This window comes from Empidonax traillii, unplaced genomic scaffold, assembly GCF_003031625.1.
Source record: "Empidonax traillii isolate 1590-97213 ecotype Southwest subspecies unplaced genomic scaffold, ASM303162v1 scaffold12:size2584012, whole genome shotgun sequence".
NCBI classification, from domain to species: Eukaryota; Metazoa; Chordata; class Aves; order Passeriformes; family Tyrannidae; genus Empidonax; species Empidonax traillii.
In genome coordinates, this window is record NW_020955205.1 from 1,880,639 (window position 1) to 1,901,834 (window position 21,196).

At 48.0% G+C, this 21,196-nt stretch overlaps 1 protein-coding gene across 7 annotated transcripts in view; it reads left to right on the top strand.

Moving 5' to 3' along the window:
- The window catches only part of MYO9A (myosin IXA), a 168,372-nt gene that overhangs the window by 128,352 nt on the left and 18,824 nt on the right, over positions 1-21,196 (top strand). For 4 of the 7 annotated variants that reach the window (XM_027889155.1, XM_027889190.1, XM_027889164.1 and 1 more), the window contains 12 exons: positions 423-498; positions 4,956-5,099; positions 5,755-5,794; positions 6,604-6,726; positions 10,688-10,768; positions 11,555-11,665; positions 12,657-12,779; positions 13,542-13,691; positions 14,555-14,865; positions 15,784-17,397; positions 18,670-18,751; positions 19,239-19,451. In XM_027889155.1, the coding sequence (XP_027744956.1) occupies positions 423-498; positions 4,956-5,099; positions 5,755-5,794; positions 6,604-6,726; positions 10,688-10,768; positions 11,555-11,665; positions 12,657-12,779; positions 13,542-13,691; positions 14,555-14,865; positions 15,784-17,397; positions 18,670-18,751; positions 19,239-19,451 (3,068 nt within the window). The remainder of the gene's footprint in view (positions 1-422; positions 499-4,955; positions 5,100-5,754; positions 5,795-6,603; positions 6,727-10,687; positions 10,769-11,554; positions 11,666-12,656; positions 12,780-13,541; positions 13,692-14,554; positions 14,866-15,783; positions 17,398-18,669; positions 18,752-19,238; positions 19,452-21,196) is intronic. The other 3 variants (XM_027889171.1, XM_027889197.1, XM_027889206.1) reach the window with 3 other exon arrangements.

A 21,196-nucleotide genomic window follows, 5' to 3' on the forward strand; every position in this document is an offset into this window, starting at 1 on the left:
ATGTTTGTAGGGAGGGAGGGAAGAAGTGTCAAAGGAATAAATGACCATTTTTCCAAGCACCCTGTTTGTGTCCAGGTGTTTTCTCATGCAACTGGGTTGTCCCATGCGCGGGGGAAAGCTTGGGAATATCTTGGCCGTGCAGCACATGGGTGGCTGGTCCCCCCCATCTACCTTCATGTTTGCTGGGACATGGTACATGTGTGGGAGGGCAATTAGAGGGCTTGAACAGTGTTAATTACTCGCAAGGGTGATGACTGTGGCAGAGGTGGGAGCGATGGGCATGTCGGCATCCTTGGCACCTGGGAATGCCCAGCATGTGCCAGGACACACCCACGCTCCTCCTCAGGGCTGAGCTGTGTCTCTGTTAATTGACTGCTGGGGCCGAGCCAGGGAGAAACATCTTGCTTCATGTGCTGCTCCAGGTATCACTCGGAAGAGCCCACGGACACCACTCTCCGACCTCCAGGGAGTCAACACCATCAACGAGAGGACCCAGCGGTAAGGCCCTTTCCACACCAGGAAACGTGGGCTGGGAGGGCATTGCCTGGAGTTACAAATGACTGTGTTGATGTTTCTCCCATCTTGCTTCTCAGTTTTTGTCCTCTCTTCATTCTTTCTGTGTGATCAGATCTAAACATCTTTACCTGACTAAACAGCAGGCATGGGAAGTGACTTCCCTGCGTCAAAGCGCAGCAGTTGTGAGTGGAGTGGTGGCCCAGGTGGTGGGAAACTTAAAAAAAATGAATGGATATGCCAATATCAAGGAAATATTGTTTAATGAGGATGGGTTTGGAGGCAGAACTGCCCTCACACAGTGTGTGGTGGCTCAAGACACCCCAGAGTGGGGAGGACCTGGAAGTGGGGTTTGAGGTGGTACCTTGCCAAATACCTGCTCATTTTTAAGGCAAAAAAGCACATTAACCTCAAAACTACTCAACTTTTACAGATTTTAGGTACGAGTTTAGTTTTTAATCCTTCCCTGAAGGTTCTGGCCATTTACCAGCTACTTAATGGGCCTTTCTTGTTCTAAGAGTCAGTTCTACACTTGGAGATGCAAATCTGTGCCTCCTGTGCAAAAGCTTTGCCATATTCATTTAAGAATTAAGTTGCTTGTGAAGCCAAAGTCTTCATTTCCAAGGGATATCTGGGCACTGCTGCTCCTCCTTTTCCCCAGCAACTCTTGTGCTATCCCTCAGCAGAGCCCAGGAAGTCTAATTATCCAATCCCAACTCTGAAGGGTCATGGTGCCTCTCCGCTTCCCTCTAAGCAGGTGTGTGTGTGTTGGGGGAAGATACGAAATCAGAGCATCCTAAAAACCCTGCTTGGAGCTGCAGACCTCCAGCCGTGAGTTCATAGCTACTCTGAGTTTTGAGAGGAGCCCAGAACAACTCAGGAGGAATCTGAGACTGTCTCCTGAAATGTGTCCATCAGATCTTATATCTCAGAGGGTTCCCTTCCACGCAAGATAAAATATCCTCCAAATACATGCTAAACCTAATTTTTAATGGCTTTAATGCCAAACAGCCATGACAGAAATTAGGTACATGTTGTTCCTTTTTCTAGGGGAAGAAAAGTGGCTTCTTTTGCCTGGCTTTGTTCATCATGTGCCTTCTGAGTGTCATCAAGACCAAAATGCCCCTCTTGCTTTGAATTCCTTCCCTCTGAGAGTGCTGGTGGCACCCTACTGGAGGAGAACTGAATGTTCTCACAACATTACAAGTCAACTTACGTGCAGTGTTCAGAGAGGATAGAATTTTTATGGGATTGATGGATTGAATTCATAAACCTGTGCCACTTATTGAGTTTTAGCAGAAATCCAGGTGGTGCAAGCAGTCCCACCCTGTGCTGGGAAGGTGGTGCAGCCCTGGTTGTCCTCACATCCATCTTTCCCACCCCTCCTTGTCTTTCTCCTGCTTCTGCAGCTGCTGGGGCTCAGATCTCTTGGGTCTGTGATGACATTCGAGGCAGGGCAGGTTGGTGTCTCCAGATGACGTTCACTCTTTCTGGCAGCTCTGGTTGTGCAAGTTTCCCTCAACATAATGTAAGGTGAAACTTTGTCTCTGTGGAGATGCCCACGTGTAGATAAGAGGAGTCCTGCAGTTTCTCCAGCAAGCCTTGGGTGCATGAGGAACCTCTGGGAAGTGGGATGGGGCTTTTCTTGCCTGCCCATCTCCATCTTTGGAGGCACATTAGTTCAGGAGCTTGGGCTGCTGATGTTTTTATAGCCCAAAACATTTCAATTATCTCAGCAAGGGGTTGTTGTAAAGTCAGGGAAAGTCCTCATGACCCAGGCAATGAGGGGATGTGTTTATTTACTGTGGGGTTCAGTCTGTGGTCTGCTGTGTTGATGTGGCTTAACCAACCCCAGCAGAGCAGACAAATTGCCTTAAACAGCCAGAACTAAGGGCAGCAACTACTGTGTCTTTTCATCCTCCTCAGCAGCTGTGTCCTACCAACAGACTCAGTTCGATACTTTTACTGGTATATTTGCAGAAAATGTGCTTTAAAACTGTCCTGACCCCTGTGTTCCTCCTGATCTCATGCCTCAGGAGCACAGTCTGAGATCTTTACTTCCCTTGGGCCCTGTCAATGATGGGGCCCCAAATGTCACCTGTGCTCCTTCCCTCTGGAAGCACAAACTGGGTCTCTCACAGGATCTCTACTCTCCATCCTGCACTTTCGGAGTAGGCAGGTAATGGATGACTTTGCTCTGAGGAGTCACATCACCCTTGATAAATGCTGGTATTTCAGTTAGATTGCTCTCCTTGAGCAAGAAGAGGTAAATACAAGGGTGCAGGTCTAGAAGAGAGATTTGCTTTACCAGCTTTCCAGCAGATAGACCGGCAAGGGATTTACGGCACTAAATTAAACAGGAATTTGCTTTCAAAGCCATCTCATGATCATGTAGTCACTGATAAGGCTGCTTGTACATCCAACCCACATGATAGCCCGGGGCTTGTTTCTAAAAGCAATTTTGAGGCATGACATCACACAGGAAGTCATTGTGGAGGGTTCAGGGAGCCAACAGCTCTCCTCTGATCTCAGAAGAAAGTGGATGGGTGGATTGCACGTGGTGGGGGGCTGGAATCCAGCCTTCAATGGAGCTGCATGCACTGAAGCGCCTCACCGGCTGTGGAGTAATGAGAGCCATGCCATGGGTAATCCAAAGCACCCGGGCTGGCTGGGATCCTGCTGGTTTGAGTTCACTGATGACACTTTAATGTGCAGGGATGTCTGAGCAGGTGCTGCTCAGTCTGTCTGGAAGCAGCTGGTTGGGCTCAGTGAGCTGATTGACCTCCTTTAAGTACCCAAAGTGTGTATCAGTCCCATATTTGTGTATCCATCCTAAATTGTCCATAATAAACAGAGCTGTCACTTTATTTCTTTGCTTTTTCAATACCACATGGGAATTCCTAGGGGTTTCCATTCTCTGGTCTTGTTCAGAGTCTGTATATCCACACCTGCTGTCCAGCTGACAGGGGCATTGAGGTCGGCCAGAATTAATGAGGGGTTGTAGATCCCAAAAGTGGCTGTTGAGGTTTAATGGTGCCCATCAACTGGTGGGTCTTTTTCCCACCTGCAAGTAGGAGTTTTCTGATGGATGGGAACCTTGCTGTGGACAGGAGGGATCACCTGGATATTCAAGTTTCTCTCTAACCATCCTTGAGTTGAACCTGCTTTAAAAAAGCAGGTCCTAGAGCGCTCAACCAGGGGTTTTACTTTACTGTGATTCATCACTTCTTTTAATAGTGGTACATGTCAAAATGCTGATTTAATGAGGCCAGGAAGGAATTTGGGAAGTGCTGCAGCAAGGCAGGAAGGAGACTTTGCTCTGAGGCCCTGGCTCCAGGCTCTGAGCTGGCTGAAGGAGCAGCTTTACATCCTTTGTTTTTTAATTTCCATGTGACACTTGAGGTCTGCCCTTCCTCCAAATCAAGGCTTTAAGGCAAAGGGTTGCCTTGTTGTCAGACCTCAGAAGTGGCTGGTGCCAGAAGTTCTATTTAAACTACAGTGTCCTTCGGCATCCTCATGACCTGCTGCTGCTTGGAGTTTTCTCCTGTTCCTTTTCCTCTTGGCTGAGACAGATCTGGGGGGGATTGCAGACCCCACACCCTTCCTTAAATCACTTTTTTTTCATGTGATGGTTTTTGCAAGGCTGATAAAAAAATTTAAAATTAAAAAAAAATAAGACAACAAACCACCCAAAGTCTGGCAGTTGGGGGCTGCCCATCAGAGGCTTCATGTAACCCCAGACATCATAGTAACACTCTTTAACTCTGGAAATTCTTTGCCCTGATGTGTATTTTGGTTAAGTATCTGTTTCCCTCCCTCCAAGAGAGGATTTTGGTTCCTCTCACTGTTCCCTTCAACCTTGCTGCAGCCAGGTGAGCATTCCTGGAGAGCACAGCAGTTCTGCTCCACAGCAGGGAGGACCAAACTGGGGGGTTAATCTGTGATCAGGTCCCAGTGAGGGATTCTGTCCAGCTCAGTAGTCCAGCTGGGCTGGGGCTGACATCCCTCTTGCTGGCAAATAATTAGTTCATTGCAAATTACATTTGCTTTTTCTTCCCCTAATGGAATGACTGTGGGAATTAGAGGAGACAGAGCCAGCACCAGCGATCATAGTCCAGAGGCCACATGACCAGAGGTCATGACCTTCAGCCCACCAAAGGTATTTGGGGGTATCTGCAAACTCAAGGTTTCTGTCTGGGAGAGCTGGAAGCTCTCATTTTTGCTACTGATAATTTGATGCTTTTACGAATATTTGATCTTTAAAAGGTGCTTAAGCAGCCCAGTCATGGGATCTGACATCATGGGCTCATCCCATGGGAATGAGTGAACGGTGGAAAGAATAAAGCCCCGGCTCATTTTTTACCAATGGTAAAGGATGTCTTTTTTATTGCATCACACAACTGTGGGTTTTTCTCTCTTCCCAACGGTATTGGGTGCTGCAGGGATGCCTACGCAGTTGGCTGGAATGGCAGGATGGGAATGAGGCACAGCAGGCTCGCCAGCCCCAGCACCTTCCTGGACAAAGATGGGATCTTTGTCAGCGCCACCAACAGCAAACTACTGGAGAGAGCCCACGGCATCCTCATGTCAGTACAGGAGGGGATCTGGACTTCATTCCTGGGGCACAGTGAGCAGCACGGGTGGTTAGAGCGTGTGAATAGCCAGGATATCAAACTAGCGGGGTTTCAGGCAGACTTGGAGGTGTTTCCCAGTTGGGTCAAAGGGACCTCAGGATGTTTGACACATCTGATTTAACTCCTGTCAGTTGTTTGTAATGACAGACCCAGGGAAGAGAGAAGGAACAAACCTGCTGGTCAGACCAGTGATGTGATGCCCTCCTGGTTTTTAATGTGATATCAAGGTTCCCATTATAAATTAGGTGAGGAGATGCTGATTCTCACTGTAACCTCACATGAAGGTGCAGAGAATATCCCAGCGTGGCTGGAGTTAACGTGGGGGATGAGAAGCAGGAGGGTGGTCAGTCCTTCCACAGTGCCACTCCCTTGCTCTACCCAAATTACCGACATCCCATTATTCCCCTTGGAACTGTTCCCATTAATTGGATACCTCCTTCTCAAATCTGTGCCTCTGAAGTTACAAACCCACCTGCAGCAGGCAGAGCAGCCCAGTTTCAGTGCAGGTTGGAGGCAGCAGCTGCTGGGGGGGATCTGGAAGGGCTTGTTCGTAAACTTCTCTGTTCCGCATATGTGGATTAATCTGAGCTGTTTATTGTCTCCCCAGGCGCAATAAGAACATCAAAGCCAAACCAAACCTCCCAAAGGTGAGTGAGAAGCAGCATTTCTCCTTTGCTGGTCCCTGGGTTAAGGTTGGGGATACAGTGATGAGATGCTGATGGGTTATGAAGACCACTGTGTCAACACCAAGACCTTGGTCTACTCAGCTCTGTTCAGGATTCTTTAATTTAAATAAACCCAAAAGATTTCAGCCCTGATTTGTGCTGGGAATGAGAGGTATGAGGCCTTCCATCCTCCTTGGAACTACTCTGGTGCCTCTTCTCCTCCTCCTGGGAAGGAGCATGTTATGTGCTGGTGCAATTGAATAATTAAATCTCTACACTGAAATGAGACAATAGGGGATGCAGGAGGGCTGGTACCTGACAGACAACAGACTTGGCGTATATTCACTTTCCCTCCATTGTGGCTGCATTTATTGTATTTTAAGAGATGCCAAGAGATCTGTTTGCTCAGAACAGTAACACTGGTCCTTGGTAGTGCTGCATCGGTGGTCAGGATGGGAGACCAGGAGGAGCAAACATTGGTTTTACTCCTCTCTGTGTCCGTGTTGGAGCTGAAGAGGCAATGATGCAATGAATGGATTAAGGGAATCACAGAATCATAGAATGGTTTGGGTTGGAAGGGACTTTAAAGCTCATCTTAATCCAACTCCCCTGCCATGTCCAAGGAAAACCTTCCAACCAGACCAGGTTGCTCCAAGCCCCATCCAGCCTGGCCTTGAACACTTCCAGGGATGGGGCAGCCACAGCTTCTCTGGGCAACCTGGGTAAGGAGGGATGTAGGATAGTAGGGTAATAACATCTAGATTTTCTATGGAGTCTCTCTTTTTCCACAGCACCTGCTGGATGTGAAGTCCCTCAAACACCTCACGAACCTGACGTTGCACGACCGCATCACCAAATCTCTTCTCCACCTCCATAAGAAGAAAAAACCACCCAGCATCAGTGCCCAGTTCCAGGTAAACCTTTGATACAGAGCTGGACTAAAGCAAATACCTGCTTGGGATCCCCAGGGTGCCCAGGAGGACAGTGGCAGGCACAGTCCTGAGCAACGCTGCCCACCGTTTAGGCCATGAATTCCACTGAGGACAAGGCTTTAGGAAGCTGGGAGACACCCTGCAGCTATTTAAAGGGTGTAAATGGAGAGAAATAAGAGTGGTGATGGATATGGTGGGGGATGACAAGGTGGAACACGATGGGACACAAGGATCACAGAGTATTTTGAGTTGGAAGAGACTCATGAGGAGCTTCAAGTCCAACTCTGCAGTGAATGACCCCTGCAGGGATTGAGCCACAGCCTTGGCATTATTAGCACCAGGCTCTAACCAATCTAATGTCAGGATGAGCTGCAGAGTGGAGTTTTTTGTGTATCCCCATCCTCTGGTACCTCCCTTTCCAAGCTGTCGCGTTCTGGCGCTTTCTTCACTAAACCAGAAACCATAAAATCCCAAAACAATGGTTTTTGCAGGGTTTTTTTCCTTGCATCCATCATAATCTCAGCCAGGATGAGAATTTTAATAGGGGCAGAAAGGTCAAACTCATGCTGAACTATCTCCAGGCAGGAAGAGAATTCAGAGGAGGGAGCCATCCAGCATTTGCTATGTGTCAGCCACCCATCCCTGGGAATCGCTGCAGGGAAAATCATCCCCCAAGGGCTTGGTAGTGCTGGGCTCACAGTTGGACTGAAGGATCTTAAAGGTCTTTTCCAACTTAAATGATTCTGTGATTATTCTGTATGAGCAGCAGGGCTTGGAAACTGCTCCAAGGCACATGCACAAGCAGGTGGTGATATTAGAAAGCAACTTTTCAGGGAAAAATTGATTTCCAAGCAAGTCTGGACTGGGTTTGACTTCTAATTTTGATTGGTTTGGGGTTTTCTTGGAGATATGAGTCATTTTTAGAAAGTATTCTTGTGTAGGTATGGATAAAATTAGATAATTGAAAATATGTGCACACACACACATAAATATAGATATATATAATTTGCAGAATGTACGTCTGTATATATATTTATATATTTGTGCATTTATATATTTGTATATTTATATACTTCAAGTATACTTGGAGGTGTTTCCCAGTCAAAGTGACCCCAGTACATTTGACATGTCTGATTTATGTATTTATATATTTATACATATATGTACTTTTATTTATTTATGTGTATGGTTTTTAAATTTATATATTAAGCTTTGTCTAGTCTGGTGGTGTTCTGCTCAAAATCCACTTCTGCAGAGCTTAATTCATACTCGTGGAGGGGTTGAAACAGGGATGTCTTGGAGTGAAATGCCTTCCCCAAAGCTGTTCACCCTTCCAAACTTTGAAAAGCCTGAGGGGGCACAACTGATATTTTTAGATATGTTTTTCCAGCATATCCAAATCAAAGACCAATGATTTTACTGAATACTTGTTAGAGAGAAGCATTTGGAGGGAGAAAGCAACAAGATGGCTTTTCCAATCAAGAGCAGAGTAATCAAATTGTGGTGCATGGAATTGGGTCACAGGCAGGAAGCACAAATGATTCCACTCATGAGGTGGGGGTTGGTTTTTTGCGGATAAACTCTGCTTTGTGCCTAATGCCTCCACACTGGGCTCACAGCTGCTCCATCTCCGTGGATTTTGACTATCCCTATGCTTAGGGTAATCTAGAGGGGAAATAGCTGCCTTGGAGGGTGCTCTGGGAGCAGGGATGGCTTTCCTGGTAGAAAACTGAACTACTGGGATCTAGAAATGTAGAGCAACCCCGTTATCCTGTGGTGCCCCTGAGACAGGGATGAAACGATTCCACATCCCCTGAGAGACCCAATATAGGTGGTGAAAGAGTGGATGACTGGAAAGTTTTGCAGGCACAGGGAAAAAGGAACAGGGTACGGGGTTAATCTGTGACCTCGCGTGTCCTTTGCGGATTCCCGATGACCGGAGCTGGCGCCAGATGGCAGAGGGTGCCTGGACCATCTGCCGTGCACAGGGCGGCTCTGGCTGCTGAGGGAATGGAAACATCCCCTCCTGTGGGGCTGTTCCTGCAATTCCCAGTGCCAGGAGCGCTCCGCTTGCCGAGCTTTCACGGGGCTTTTCGGCAAAGGGGTTATAGCCCCTAGAGAGCTTCCAAAGGAGGCAACAGGGATGGGGAAGGGCCTGGAGGGGCAGCTGAGGGCACTTGATCTGTTCCACCTGGAGAGGAGGAGACTGAGGGGAGACCTCACTGCAGTTACAACTTCCTCATGAGGGGAAGGGGAGGCCAGGCACTGATCTCTGCTCTGTGAGGATCAGTGACAGGACCCCAGGGAACGGACTAGAGTTGTGTCAGGGCAGGGTCAGGTTGGATCTCAGGAAAAGGTTCTTCCCCCTGAGAAGGCGGGGTTGGGCACTGAACAGGCTCCCCAGGTCAGTGGGCACAGCACCAAGGCTGATAGAGGTCAAGGAGCATTGGGATGATCCTCTGGGGCACCTGGTGTGACTCTTGGGGATGGTCCTGTGCAGGGGCAGGAGTTGAACTGGATGATCCTTGTGGGTCCCTTCCAACTCAGCATCTTCTGGGATTCTGTGATTCCCTCCCACCAGCCCGTGTGGGCACAGTGGGATGCAGCAGCATGGTTGCTCACTGATAGTTCCCAATAGGCTACTTTTGGTAAAAAAAAAAAATAAATAATTTAAGATTTAAAGAAAACCAGGAGTGTGCTGGCAGAGCTCTGGCATTCCCGCTGCTCCCCGGGACAGGAACAACAGGGATATTTGCACGAGGTGAATACACATAGAACAGCTGCACTGCACGTGCCTGGGGTGCAACCCTTGCTCCTTCCCAAATCCTGGATGCAGATAAATTTTTCTAAACATGAAAGGCTTCCTATAAAGATGCCTTTGAAATGAGCAGAAGGGGGAAATAAAGGCTTTCTGAGAGCAGATTTGGAGACCTAATGCTGCTTTCTAATGTCACACCAGTTTATTAACTCATATACTGAAAAATTTCTTACATGAATTATGATGTACAACCAAATATCCCTTACACCACTGAGTTTTAAACCCTGTTGAAATCAGGAATAATCAGCTCTGGAGCACATTGCCAATGCCATGTCAGTGATGAGCTCAGCAATGAGAGATACTCAAACACGTCCGGACTCAACACACTCCAGTTTTCAGCGGGGTTTTGTCCAAAGAGCTTGTGCTTTGTCCCCCAAAAATTGGAAAATTTGTGACATGAAGGGATAACATCCCACTGGAGCAGCTGGGTGTGGAGTGATGCCAATCTGAATTCATTTTTATGGGATAGAACTTTTAATAATGATCAAGAAATAAGGGAAAATAGAAAAAGGGAACCTGGAAAAGCCTTGATCCTCAGTGATCCTTCAGCTAGGAACATGGCAACATGGAAACTCTTCTCTAGAAACAACCTATAAAGTGTTTGGGGTTCCAGGCTTCAAAAAATATTGCCAATTCCCCATCTTTACTTTGCAAAACTGTCATTAGGAGCATTCAGTCTTAGGCCTAGACTTACTTTACCTTACTTAGAGGTAAAGTTTTGACAAATAAAAATCAGGAATAATCCTGGAGTCACTTTTGATAAAGGAAAGTTTCATCTGTGTTTAGAAAGTATCAGTGGTTGGTTGATGCCAGGTGTAAATTCTTGTCTGGGAGCTCACTTTCATGGCTGGAAGAGGCTCTTGGGATGGGAATTTGGGCTCCAGTGGAACTAGGGACCTGAAAATCCATCCCAGAATTGTATTTATTTCCTGATGCTTTGTTAGAAGCAAAGACAAAACCAACCAAATTGTTTGGGCTGAAACACTCCTTTTTGGGGCAATAATTTCCCATCTGCCTGGTTTACTCATCATTTATTCCAATTGTTGTTGGTTTATGATTGGAGCGTTTGGATTTTCATTATTCATGGGGTCTCCTTTCCCTTTCCCTGTGTCCTCCCTATCACAGGCATCGCTCAACAAGCTGATGGAGACCCTTGGCCAAGCAGAGCCGTATTTTGTCAAGTGTATTCGATCCAACGCCGAAAAGGTAAATCCTGTCCTGGGAAAGCTGCTAAAAATCAGCTTGGGAACCAATTTTTACAGGAGTTAGAAAGAAAAGAAAGCCTCAAATGGAGTTGATTTAGAAGACATGAGCAATAGATGTTGTCACCCGGGTGTTGTTCTTGATTAACTGCACCAGCTTTATATCAAAATTATAAAAACATGTATGAAAATATATGATTTTAGTTGACATGAAAAATGTGTTGTTTAATGAATGAATTTGACTACTTTGAAGCCCCTGCCACCCATAATAGAGATTGACAGAGCCTCAAATCCACTTGTGCTGGGTCTGAGCCATAAAACTTCCTTAAATAAAGTTTCTATGGGTAAAAGCAGATCCTTTTAAAACAAGATTCATTGATCAAACTGACTCCACAAGGCATCATATTTCTTGAATTTGACTTTAGATATTTGTCTCATGGATTAAGGACCCTCAGTTTAAAATGCAGGTTACAGTAGGGATGGTTTGAGGATTAATCCTTCAGAGTTTTACCCAGGCATTTAAAACCGAAGCTTTATACCTTGGAGATTATTTAGTTGCTCAAAATCTTACCCATTAGCTGTGCCCTTGAGGGGTCTTATTCAATTCAGGGGATCCGCAAAATTTTCTTTATGGCTTTATTTATCCAGTTAGTGTTTGAAGGTCTCAGAAGCAAACAGGATTCAATCCCAGATGTGCTACATCTGCTGAATCCATTTACCCCTCCACACACTTCAAAGCTTCAGGGAAAGGAAATATTTGCTCATCCTTGGCCTGTTTTTCCCCTTCCAGCTGCCCCTGCGGTTCAACGACAGCCTGGTGCTCCGGCAGCTGCGGTACACAGGGATGCTGGAGACTGTCCGCATTCGCCAGTCAGGATACAGCTGCAAATACTCCTTCCAGGTTGAGTCAAAGGGCTTTTGTCTTTCACCATCTTTAGCATCATTAGCAGAGTTGTTCTGAGTGTTGCAGACTCATTTTTTATATATTAATTTATAGCTCAACAGGGCAGTGGGTGTAACAGTCTGATGTCCACGTGGGGCGGCTCTGGTCCACACGAGCTGCTCCAGACCTCAGTGAGGGCTCTGATCCCTCCTGGATTTGGAGTTTTGAACTAAACCAGTATATTTTGCAAAGTGGGCTCCCTTTTTGCAAAAGAAGTGTCTTAATTTACTTGTGCTCTTCTGTGTCTGGAGTCCCTGGGAGCGATGTTTGCCTGTTGTGTCGGTGTTGGCTGCGTCCCATCGGGAGGGGGATCGGCATCCTCTGAACTGCACAGGAGTTATCCAGCTTTTCCTGTTTTCTTCTTTTTCATGTGTTTGACAGGTTTTGTGCACATGTCAGTCCTTTCATGCTTGGCTGGTGCTGATTTGTTTCCTGCTGGCAGCTGCTTTGGGGTGGGTGTCGTGTCCTGTACAGCAGCTGCTTAGGAAAAGGAAAATGCTTAATATTTTTTACCAGGAGCAGGGATCCCAGTCTTACTTGGAAGGAGCTATCCTCTCATATCACCTCTGTTCTTTGAGTCATCACAGCAGTAACTGATGGAGCATCTCACAGGTGCTTTGCAATGCTGGTAACCCCCTTCCACCATGGTCCTTGCTGAGGATTCGGAGCATTTTTTCTCGGGATGACCCCATGGCTCCTTCAGAACCTCTCTTCCCACGCTGCAAACCACTTGAATATTGCTGGGTTCCTGCTTTGATGTGTTTCCTGTCAAACAACAAATGATGGATGAAACTGGTGTTCTCCAGTCTGTAAAATGTTCTCTGTCCTTTTACTCACTCCAGAGATCCCATTTCATGTGGCCAGTGGAGGAGATCTGTTATTTATGGAAGAAAGGGATGCAGCAGGACCCACCTAACCAAATCTTGGTGTTTCTTTTTTAACTTTTCAGGATTTTGTGAACCATTTCCATGTCCTTCTGCCTCAAGGAGTCAGCCCATCTAAGCACAATATCCATGATTTCTTCCAGAAGATAAAACTCGATCCAGACAATTACCAAGTTGGGAGAACAACGGTAAATGTTCACCCTCGGCTCAGCCTTTAAAAGATGCAGATATAACATTTACCTGCATTTCTCTATGATAAATTATCATCTTTATATATGGTTCTATTACTGCAGGTATTTTTCTTCTGTTTGCCAGAAGCCAATGGCTTAAATGATACTTTGGATACTATTAACATAAAATAATAAGGAATAATATTGTTTGGTGTTGCTGGTTGTGACGAGACAGCCTCCAAAAACTCTGTCTGTGTGTAGGCACAGCTCGATCCAATGGTTCTCATCCCCTCTCTGTGGGGACCAGTGACAGGACCTGAGCGAATGGCCTGAAGTTGTGTCAGGGAAGGTTTAGGTTGGATATTAGGAAAAGGTTCTTCCCCCAGAGGGTGGTTGGGTACTGAACAGGCAGTGGTCACAGCCCCAAGGATGACAGAGCTCAAGGAGCATTTGGATGATCCTCTGGGGCACCTGCTGTGACTCTTGGGGATGGTCCTATGCAGGGCTGAGGGTTGGACTGGATGATCCTTGTGGGTCCCTTCCAGCTCAGCATATTCTGGGATTCTATGATGGGAAAACAGAGACTCTGTGATTCAGAGCTTAGACAGTCACAGGCTGTCAATGAAGCCTCAGAAACCTGTTAGAAGCGGCTTCACAAAAATCAGCTCCCAACTCTCCCTGGGGCATCCAGGACACAGAAGCCAGGAGGATTAAAACACTTGGCTCGTGGGCTGGGAAACTTTCTGTGCTAGTGCGTTTTTTGGGGTTTGTTTTGTCCAGGTTTTCATGAAGGAGCGGGAGCGGCAGCTTCTGCAGGACCTGCTGCACCAGGAGGTGCTGCGGCGGATCACGCTCCTGCAGCGCTGGTTCCGCAGCCTTATCTGCAGGAGGCAGTTCCTGAGCCTACGGAGTGCTGCCATCACCATACAGGTGGGTCGTGGTGCTGGCTTCCATGGCAAGTTAAAATCCCTGAATGGAGCCAGTGGGTGAAAACCAGGTCCCCTCTCCAAGGAAGGAGCTTCCCATCAGGATTTGACTCCTAGTGCCACAATAACTTGGGAATGGGGGAGACAGAGCTGGAAGGGTTACATGAAGGCGGGTCCCCACACAACACTGAATATGAGTCAGCAGTGCCATTGGCAGCCAGGAGGGCCAGCTGTGTCCTGGGGGGCATCAGGTCCAGCATCTCTGGACAGGCAAGAAAGGGGATTGTCCCTTTCTGCTCTGCACTGGGGCAACCTCACCTGCAATATTGGGGTAGTTTTGGGCACCCCAATATAAGAAAGATATTGAGCTATTGGAGAGTGTCCAAAGGAGGACATCAAAGATGGTGAAGGACCTTGAGGGGAAACCATGTGAGGACACTGAGGGCACTTGGTCTGTTCAGCTGGAGAAGAGGAGACTGAGGGGAAACCTCACTGCAGGTACAACTTCCTTGTGAGAGGAAGAGGAGGGGCAGATGCTGATCTCTTCTCAGTGTTGACCAGTGACAGGACCTGAGGGAATGGCCTGAAGTTGTGTCAGGGCAGGTTTAGGTTGGATCTCAGGAAAAGGCTCTTCCCCTTTTGTGTAGGGATTGGAACTGGCTCCCTAGGGCAGTAGTCACAGCACCAAGGCTGACAGAGATCAAGGAGTATTTGAATGATCCTCTGGAGCACCTGGTGTGACTCTTTGGGACGGACCTGTGAGGGGCAGGAGATGGACTGAATGATCCTTGTGGATCTCTTTCAATTCGGTGTATTCTGGCATTCTGTGAAAACCTGTTAACAAGGAACCACCCACTGTGTTTGCAGAGATTTTGGCGGAGCTACCGGAGCCGAAAACAAGGCAAACCATCCCCAGACCCTCTACTCCTCGACAAAGCCGCTGTGGTTCTCCAGACCCACTGGCGTGGCTTCATGGAACGGCGGCGGTTCCTGCAGATGCAGTTTGCAGCCCATTTCATCCAGAGCTGCTGGCGGGAGCACCGCCGGCGCCAACACGCCGCGGCCACCAGCATCCAGGCAGCCTGGCGGGGCCACTGCGCCCGGCGAGCGTACGCAGCCAGCAGGACCAAAACTGTCTGCTTGCAGGCAGCGTGCCGGGGATATTTGGCACGGCAAAGGTAACACCTCAGTTAAACAGGAATATGTTTTGTGGTGCTGCTCACTGGGGAGGGAGGGGGTTGATGTCAGTCAGGGCACTGCGGTGACTTGCAGAGCTGGTGTCCCCTCGTGGCACCTGTGACCCTCTCCTGACCTGCACCGGCCCTTTGCTCCATGCTTTCTAACAAAGGAGTTTATTTAGCTGCACATCCTGCTCTTGGAATAAGCAGAGCCTATTTCAGGTTGGAGCACGTAGGCAGTGCAAAGCCAAGGCCATAAATACTCGCGAGGGTTTTTTTTTTCCCCTTGGCAGCAGCACCAGTTTAAGTAGCCTATTTTTAACTCAGATTGCCTCACCGATCTGGTTGCTGTGCTGGCTCACAAGGACAAGGCATACCGGAGGGGACAGGGTTTCCAGCCATGCCTTGGCCCTCTAGCCACAGGACAGGTCACAATTCGCTCTCTGAAGGTGCTGCTTGCAAGGTGTGGAGCACCTTGACATAGCATGGAAGATTTGGGAGCTGCAAAGAGCTCTTGACACCGAGTGCAAGTGCCTGCTGGTTGTTCCAGAGGCAGCCCAGGCAGGATGACAAAGATGGAGAAGCCAAGGGGGTGCGATGATTTAAACTTCTGTGGCTCTGACAGCTTACGAAGGAGCTAGACCAGGGATGGAGGATGGAGCTGCTGCTGTGGGCACAAGGGGAGCTTCCAGGTGCGTTGGGGCAGTCCTTGGGTACAGAGACAGCAGAAGAGGAGAAGGATGAAATCCGAATGTGCCCTCGCATTGACTCACACCACATATGTGAGGAGGGTTGTTTGAGGTGCCGATGGTGGTGGGGCAATGATGGTGGTGGTGATGAGGTACCAGTGGTGCAGTGCTTTGAAGGGTCGTGAGTGCGCACAGGGGTGCAATATCTTGTTTTTCTACTTTCTTACAGGTTTAGAGCTTTGAAAGAGCAGCACTTAAAAGAGCTGCAGCTGGAGAACGGCTTGGCAGGGAGAGAAGAGGATGGACTGGAGGCAGATGGTGTGTTGGAAATTAAGGGCTCTGACCCGTCCAAGTGGGAGGACAGCTCGTTTGAAGAGCGAGTGAGAGCTATAGAGCAACACAAATCACTGATGGAGAATAATCAGGTGAACCACATGGAACCACTGGATACTCCTCTGTACAAAAGGCACGAGAGAGCCAGCAGCCAGAGTGGGATGGACACTGAAGAGGAGGTTGTTGTGAGAGAGAGACCCAAGTCGCTGGAGGATCTCAACCAGAAAAAAGTGGTTCGTGCAAAGAGAGAAAGCCGGCGGATGCGCGAGCTGGAACAGGCGAAGTTTAGCTTGGAGCTGCTCAAGGTCCGCTCCACGGGCGGGCTGTCACCCTCGGAAGAGCGGCGCTGGTCCACCGAGTTTGTGTCTGAGGCACTTCATTCCCCTCAGGGAACCCCCGAGAGCGAGAGCTCTCAAGGAAGTTTTGAGCTCTTAAACTGTGAAGATACCCCAAGTAATAAACTTGTTTCCTTAGTCTTAGACGAGCACGAAGTGCAGTCGTTTTCCATGGACTCCCTGCCCAGTAGTCCCCAGGTTCTCCTGCAGGAGAAGGTTTTCTGTGCAGCAGATGGGAACAGCAATTTGCCTGGCTGCAGACAGATGCCTTCAGACCTGGAGCTGCCTGATAACCTCCCCGTGAAAGAGCACGGGGCTGGTGACCCCCAGAATGTGCTAAAGACACACCCAAGAGAATCCCTCCTTTCCAGCAACCTCCCTACTTTCTATGTTCCTCCCCAAAACAACATGAAGGTGAAGCTGATGGAGAATAGCCTGAGGAATAAAGCAGTGGAAAGAGAGGAGAGGACATTTACGTTCTCTGAGGTCAGGAAGGACTCTGAGCCAGGCCAGGGCAGAGCCTTGGGAGAGAAGGAAGAGGAGAAGCCCTCTACCAAGAGAGAAGAACGTGGGACAGGGACAGCAACACAGGCCCTTTCTCCAGAATCTGTCATCAGAAGACTAGAAAAGCTCAACGTGGAGAAGGAGGAACGGCAGAAGCAGCTTCAGCTGCAAAACGAGAGGGAGATGATGGAGCAGATCCGTCAGCAGAAGGAAATTCTGGAGAGACAACGCAAAGCCTTCGAGCAGCAAGGGAGGGTGGAGGCTTTGCAGAGCAGAATGAAGGACCCCTCCCTCAAACCAACCAAAAAACCAGACAGCCGGCCCCAGTCAGTCCTCATCCTGCACCCCCAGAGCAGAGGGGAGCACAGCCCTGCCCCCAGCGTGACTCCAACCTCTTCGGTGGACATCAAAGGCCTCACTGTTGGGACAAGGGGGAGCTCTCCAGCCCACAGTGCCCCCAAAGACCGGCCTGTCAGCATGTTCTTAGAGCGCAGAGAAGGCCTGGAACCCCGAAGCCATTCCAAACCAGCTCTGGACCCCAAGGACCACCCAGGCAGCCACTTCTCAAGGACAGAGCGCCTCTGGCAACCTCGGCTGCCCAACCAGGCCACTGAGGAGACGAAGTCAAGCCCCATGTTCTTCACGCCAAAAGACAATCCCTTTGGCCTCCAGTGAGTAAAAAGACAATGGGCTTTCTGCTGGGCTTTCTCCATAGGTTTTTTCTTCTGCCAGGTACTGTGTTCTACAAATGGTCCAGAACTTTGTTTCTGGAGGTTGTACAAAACCCGCAGTGAAACACAGACAGGTTTGAGTTTAGCTCAGTTGGTTAGAGCACAGGGCTAATATTGCCAGGGTTGGTGAGGTTGATCCCTGTAGGGACCATTCACTTACAAGTTGGACTCGATGATCCTTGTGGGTCCCTTCCAACTCAGGATATTTGGTGATCCTTGATCTTCTAGCAACAGGTGGGCAAAGGTCAGAGGAAAGGGAGAAACAATTTCTGTTTGGAAATACAATTTCTCAGTCTCTTATGGACTTGTGTAAGCCAGGGAAGATAATTATGGACATCAGCAGGAGAAGAGAGTCAATAAAGAGACCCAATACTCTTCCCTTTGCCCTGGATGAAGGGTGAGAGGTGATGAAAAAGTTCTTAGGATTTTTGAGTGGTCAGAGTAGAAATGACTCAATGAGGCAAAAAGTTTCGGGGTTTTCCTCCTTTACCATATCATTAACACATCCAGCAAAGCCATTTGGACAATCTGACCATTGCAGATTATAAACCAGCAATTCTCCGGAGAGAGTTTGGGATGCAAACGCGCTTTTGGGAGCGTGTGGCTCACATATGTAGTTAATTACACGTGTAATGGGCTTAACAATAGCTCAGCTCCATTGTGTTGCTTAACACAATGCTCCAGCGCAGGATCTGGAGACCAGAGCAAGACCTTGGGACAACGTTTGCTCCCACTCTGTTGTGTTGCTTAAGGTGCCTTACATAATTTTGGGGTGGTTTGGGCCATTTAGCTCAAAAAAAATAAAACTTCCCCTCCCCCTCAAATCCCGCTACACCCTTTCCCAGGCCAAAGCTCCCAGTGGTTAATTGGTGGGAGCTCAAGGTGCCTCCAGGCATAATAGTCTTATGGTTTCTGTGCCATTGCTCTGGGAGAAAATTCCTGCATTTTACTTTTTATTCTGAGACAGAACCATCACATTTGAGAATCCCAAAGTGCAAAGGTGTCCACCCATAACCACCTTGATGGATAAATGTGACAGGGAGAAAGTTGTATCTTCTTGTACTTCAGTATTAACTCCAATCTTGAAGAATTCCAAGCAATTCCAAAACCCCATGACCTCAGACTTGCAATTTGGTCTTGATTGCTTGGGCTGGGCACTTGTGGAAAGGCTTTTGGGAGGAGATGGAACATCCCTGTTTTGTTGTGTCTCAGCAGAGAAGCAAACCATCAATGCCTTTCCAAGGGGGAACTTGCACGGAAGCCATTTAAGATGCCGGGGTCTGGCAGAGGAGAGGTGAGTTGGAACTTGTTTATTTTCTCTCTTCATTGAAAAGGGGGGAAAATCACTTATTCTGCCAGTGTTCCCTCAAAAGCTTCAAAGAAGTGAACTCTGAAGCACAAGGCATAGGCAGGGAAGGGGGATACGACGGCACGGCAACTTTCACACCTTCTCTTAAAATAAAAAGCCCCGGAAGATTAATTTTTAGCAGCTCTGGATGAAAGGATCCCGCGGTGCTGATGGCAAACACTTTCCAAGGCCGTCTTGTCTTGATTTGGTTTAACATCCGTTTGAGTAACATCATGATTGTCCATTTCCACTGTCCTGTCCTGGTTTTTGTTTTTCCTGGTCCTTCGCTTTTCTCCCCCGGACATAATATCACGTCCCCTCTGCAGGGTGTGGTGTCACTCAGAGATGTCTTAAGGCAACGTGGGTAGAATCTCCTTTTTGTTTTAAAACCCTTCTTCTCGTTTTGTTTTGTTTTTATCCTTTGGTCAAGCAGGTTCCCAGACCGAGCCATAAAAAGAAAGCCCGCATGGCGCGGACGCGCTCCGATTTCTTGACTAGAGGTACTTTTGCTGATGGGGAGGGGGACACGGAGGAAGATGATTACGATGGCAGTTTTGAGTTCCTTCTCTCCTCTGAGCAACCTCCTGACCCCGAGGCGGTGCCTGCGGCCCGGCTGGGGCAGGCCTGGTACAGTGACTCCGAAATGGTAATTTTTCCAACGTGGTGGGGGAGATGAAATCCAAGGAGCAAGTGGAGCTGCGGGAGCCTCTCTCTGCTAACCTTAGCTGCACTGATCCCTCCACCGCTTCTTTTCCCACTCCCAAGGATGCTGTAGATGGGTAAACACAGCAGAAACAGAGGCAAAATCATGGAATCATTGGAAGGGACTTTAAAGCTCATCTCATTCCAAACCCCTGCTATGGGCAAGGACACCTTCCACTAGACCAGGGTGCTCAGAGCTCTATCCAAGCTGTATTACTTGGCCCTGGGGATGTTTTCTGGCTTGATTCGGTATCCATCACAGTTTCCACAGGTTTTCTGGAGCATTACGACTTGTATTGCACAGCTACCTGTTTCTGGGGGCTTTAACCTCAATAGCAAAGTTCCCCCTGAAACCTTTTGATCTAAACATGGTCTATACACATCTATAGAACAAATGAAAGTAAATATTGCCTGAAAAGCAGCAGACAACAATTACATAAATCCTGCACTTCCTTTTTACTTTGGATATTTTATCCGATGATTATTCAGTCCTCAGTTATTGGAGCAATGCTGACACACAGTGTGTTAGAGAAAGCAAAACCAAGGAATGTGGGCAATAAAAATAGAGTGAGGATGAAACAGAAGGGTTAAAACAAAACCAAACAACCTGAGTGTTTTTTTCAAGCACAGTGGCAGTTGTCCCTTGGCAGGTCCTACATGAGCCTGTGCTGTGGAGCATTTGCATCTCAGGCTTAATCTCCCACCCGCATAAGCTGCTTTTGGAGAATCACAAACCGAGAGGTTTCAGGAGTAGCAGAGGCCAACAACCTGCAACCCACTCAGGATGGTTTTTTTCCTGAGGTGCTGGAGATGTTCCCATAGAAGTGTGGATAAACACCAGGAATCATCTCCTGCTGTGAGAGCTCTGGGGGAGCATTGGGTAGGGCTGCCTTGTTCTTCTGCTTCAGCTGCTCCGGCAAACATCTCATGCAATCCCAAAATCTGCTTTGCCAAGAAAGGCTGGTGGCCAAGGAGGGCTTTTCATGACTTTTCTTTCAGGAGTTTTTATTATAAAAAGCAGGTTTTCCCAGAATAATTTCCTTGCTGGAAGAGAACAGATATTTTCAAATTCCATGGATTTTTTTATACGTTTCCAGGAGTTTTGAGACAGGAGTACTCAAAACATGATTAAAAGACACAGGTCAATGAACTGAGATGGTTTGGCTGCATCTTTGTACATCTCCCTGCTTGTGGATTGGGAAAGGGAGGATTTTATGTTGTAAAATATATTTTTTTTTACATAGAATCACAGAATCATTTAGGTTGGAAAAGACCTCTGAGATCATTGAGTCCAAACATTAACCCAGCACCAAACCATGTCCCCAGATGTCATAGCCAGGCAAGGGGCGGTGCCATCTCCAGACTACTGTGCTGTGCTCCTGGAGCTACCCATGTACAAAGGGGAATTTTAACTGTAGGAGTCATTCCCACTGGGATGCAGAAGGTGCTGGGCTGGCACCTAGCACACTCCAACCTTGAGAGCATCCTGGCTTGTTTGCACTCTTGGGAAGTGCTCCTTGGGACTCTGCTCACCTGGTTTAACAGCTCTCACTGCATGCGAGTAGTAGTAGGTGCCAACTCTCTCTTGTCTCTCCTGTGTCCCTCTTCTCCACTGCTGTCCATCTCTGGCTCTAACTGGTGGGCAGCACTTTCCCCCCTCGTGTGGTTCAGTTCTGCTTTGTAGCCACT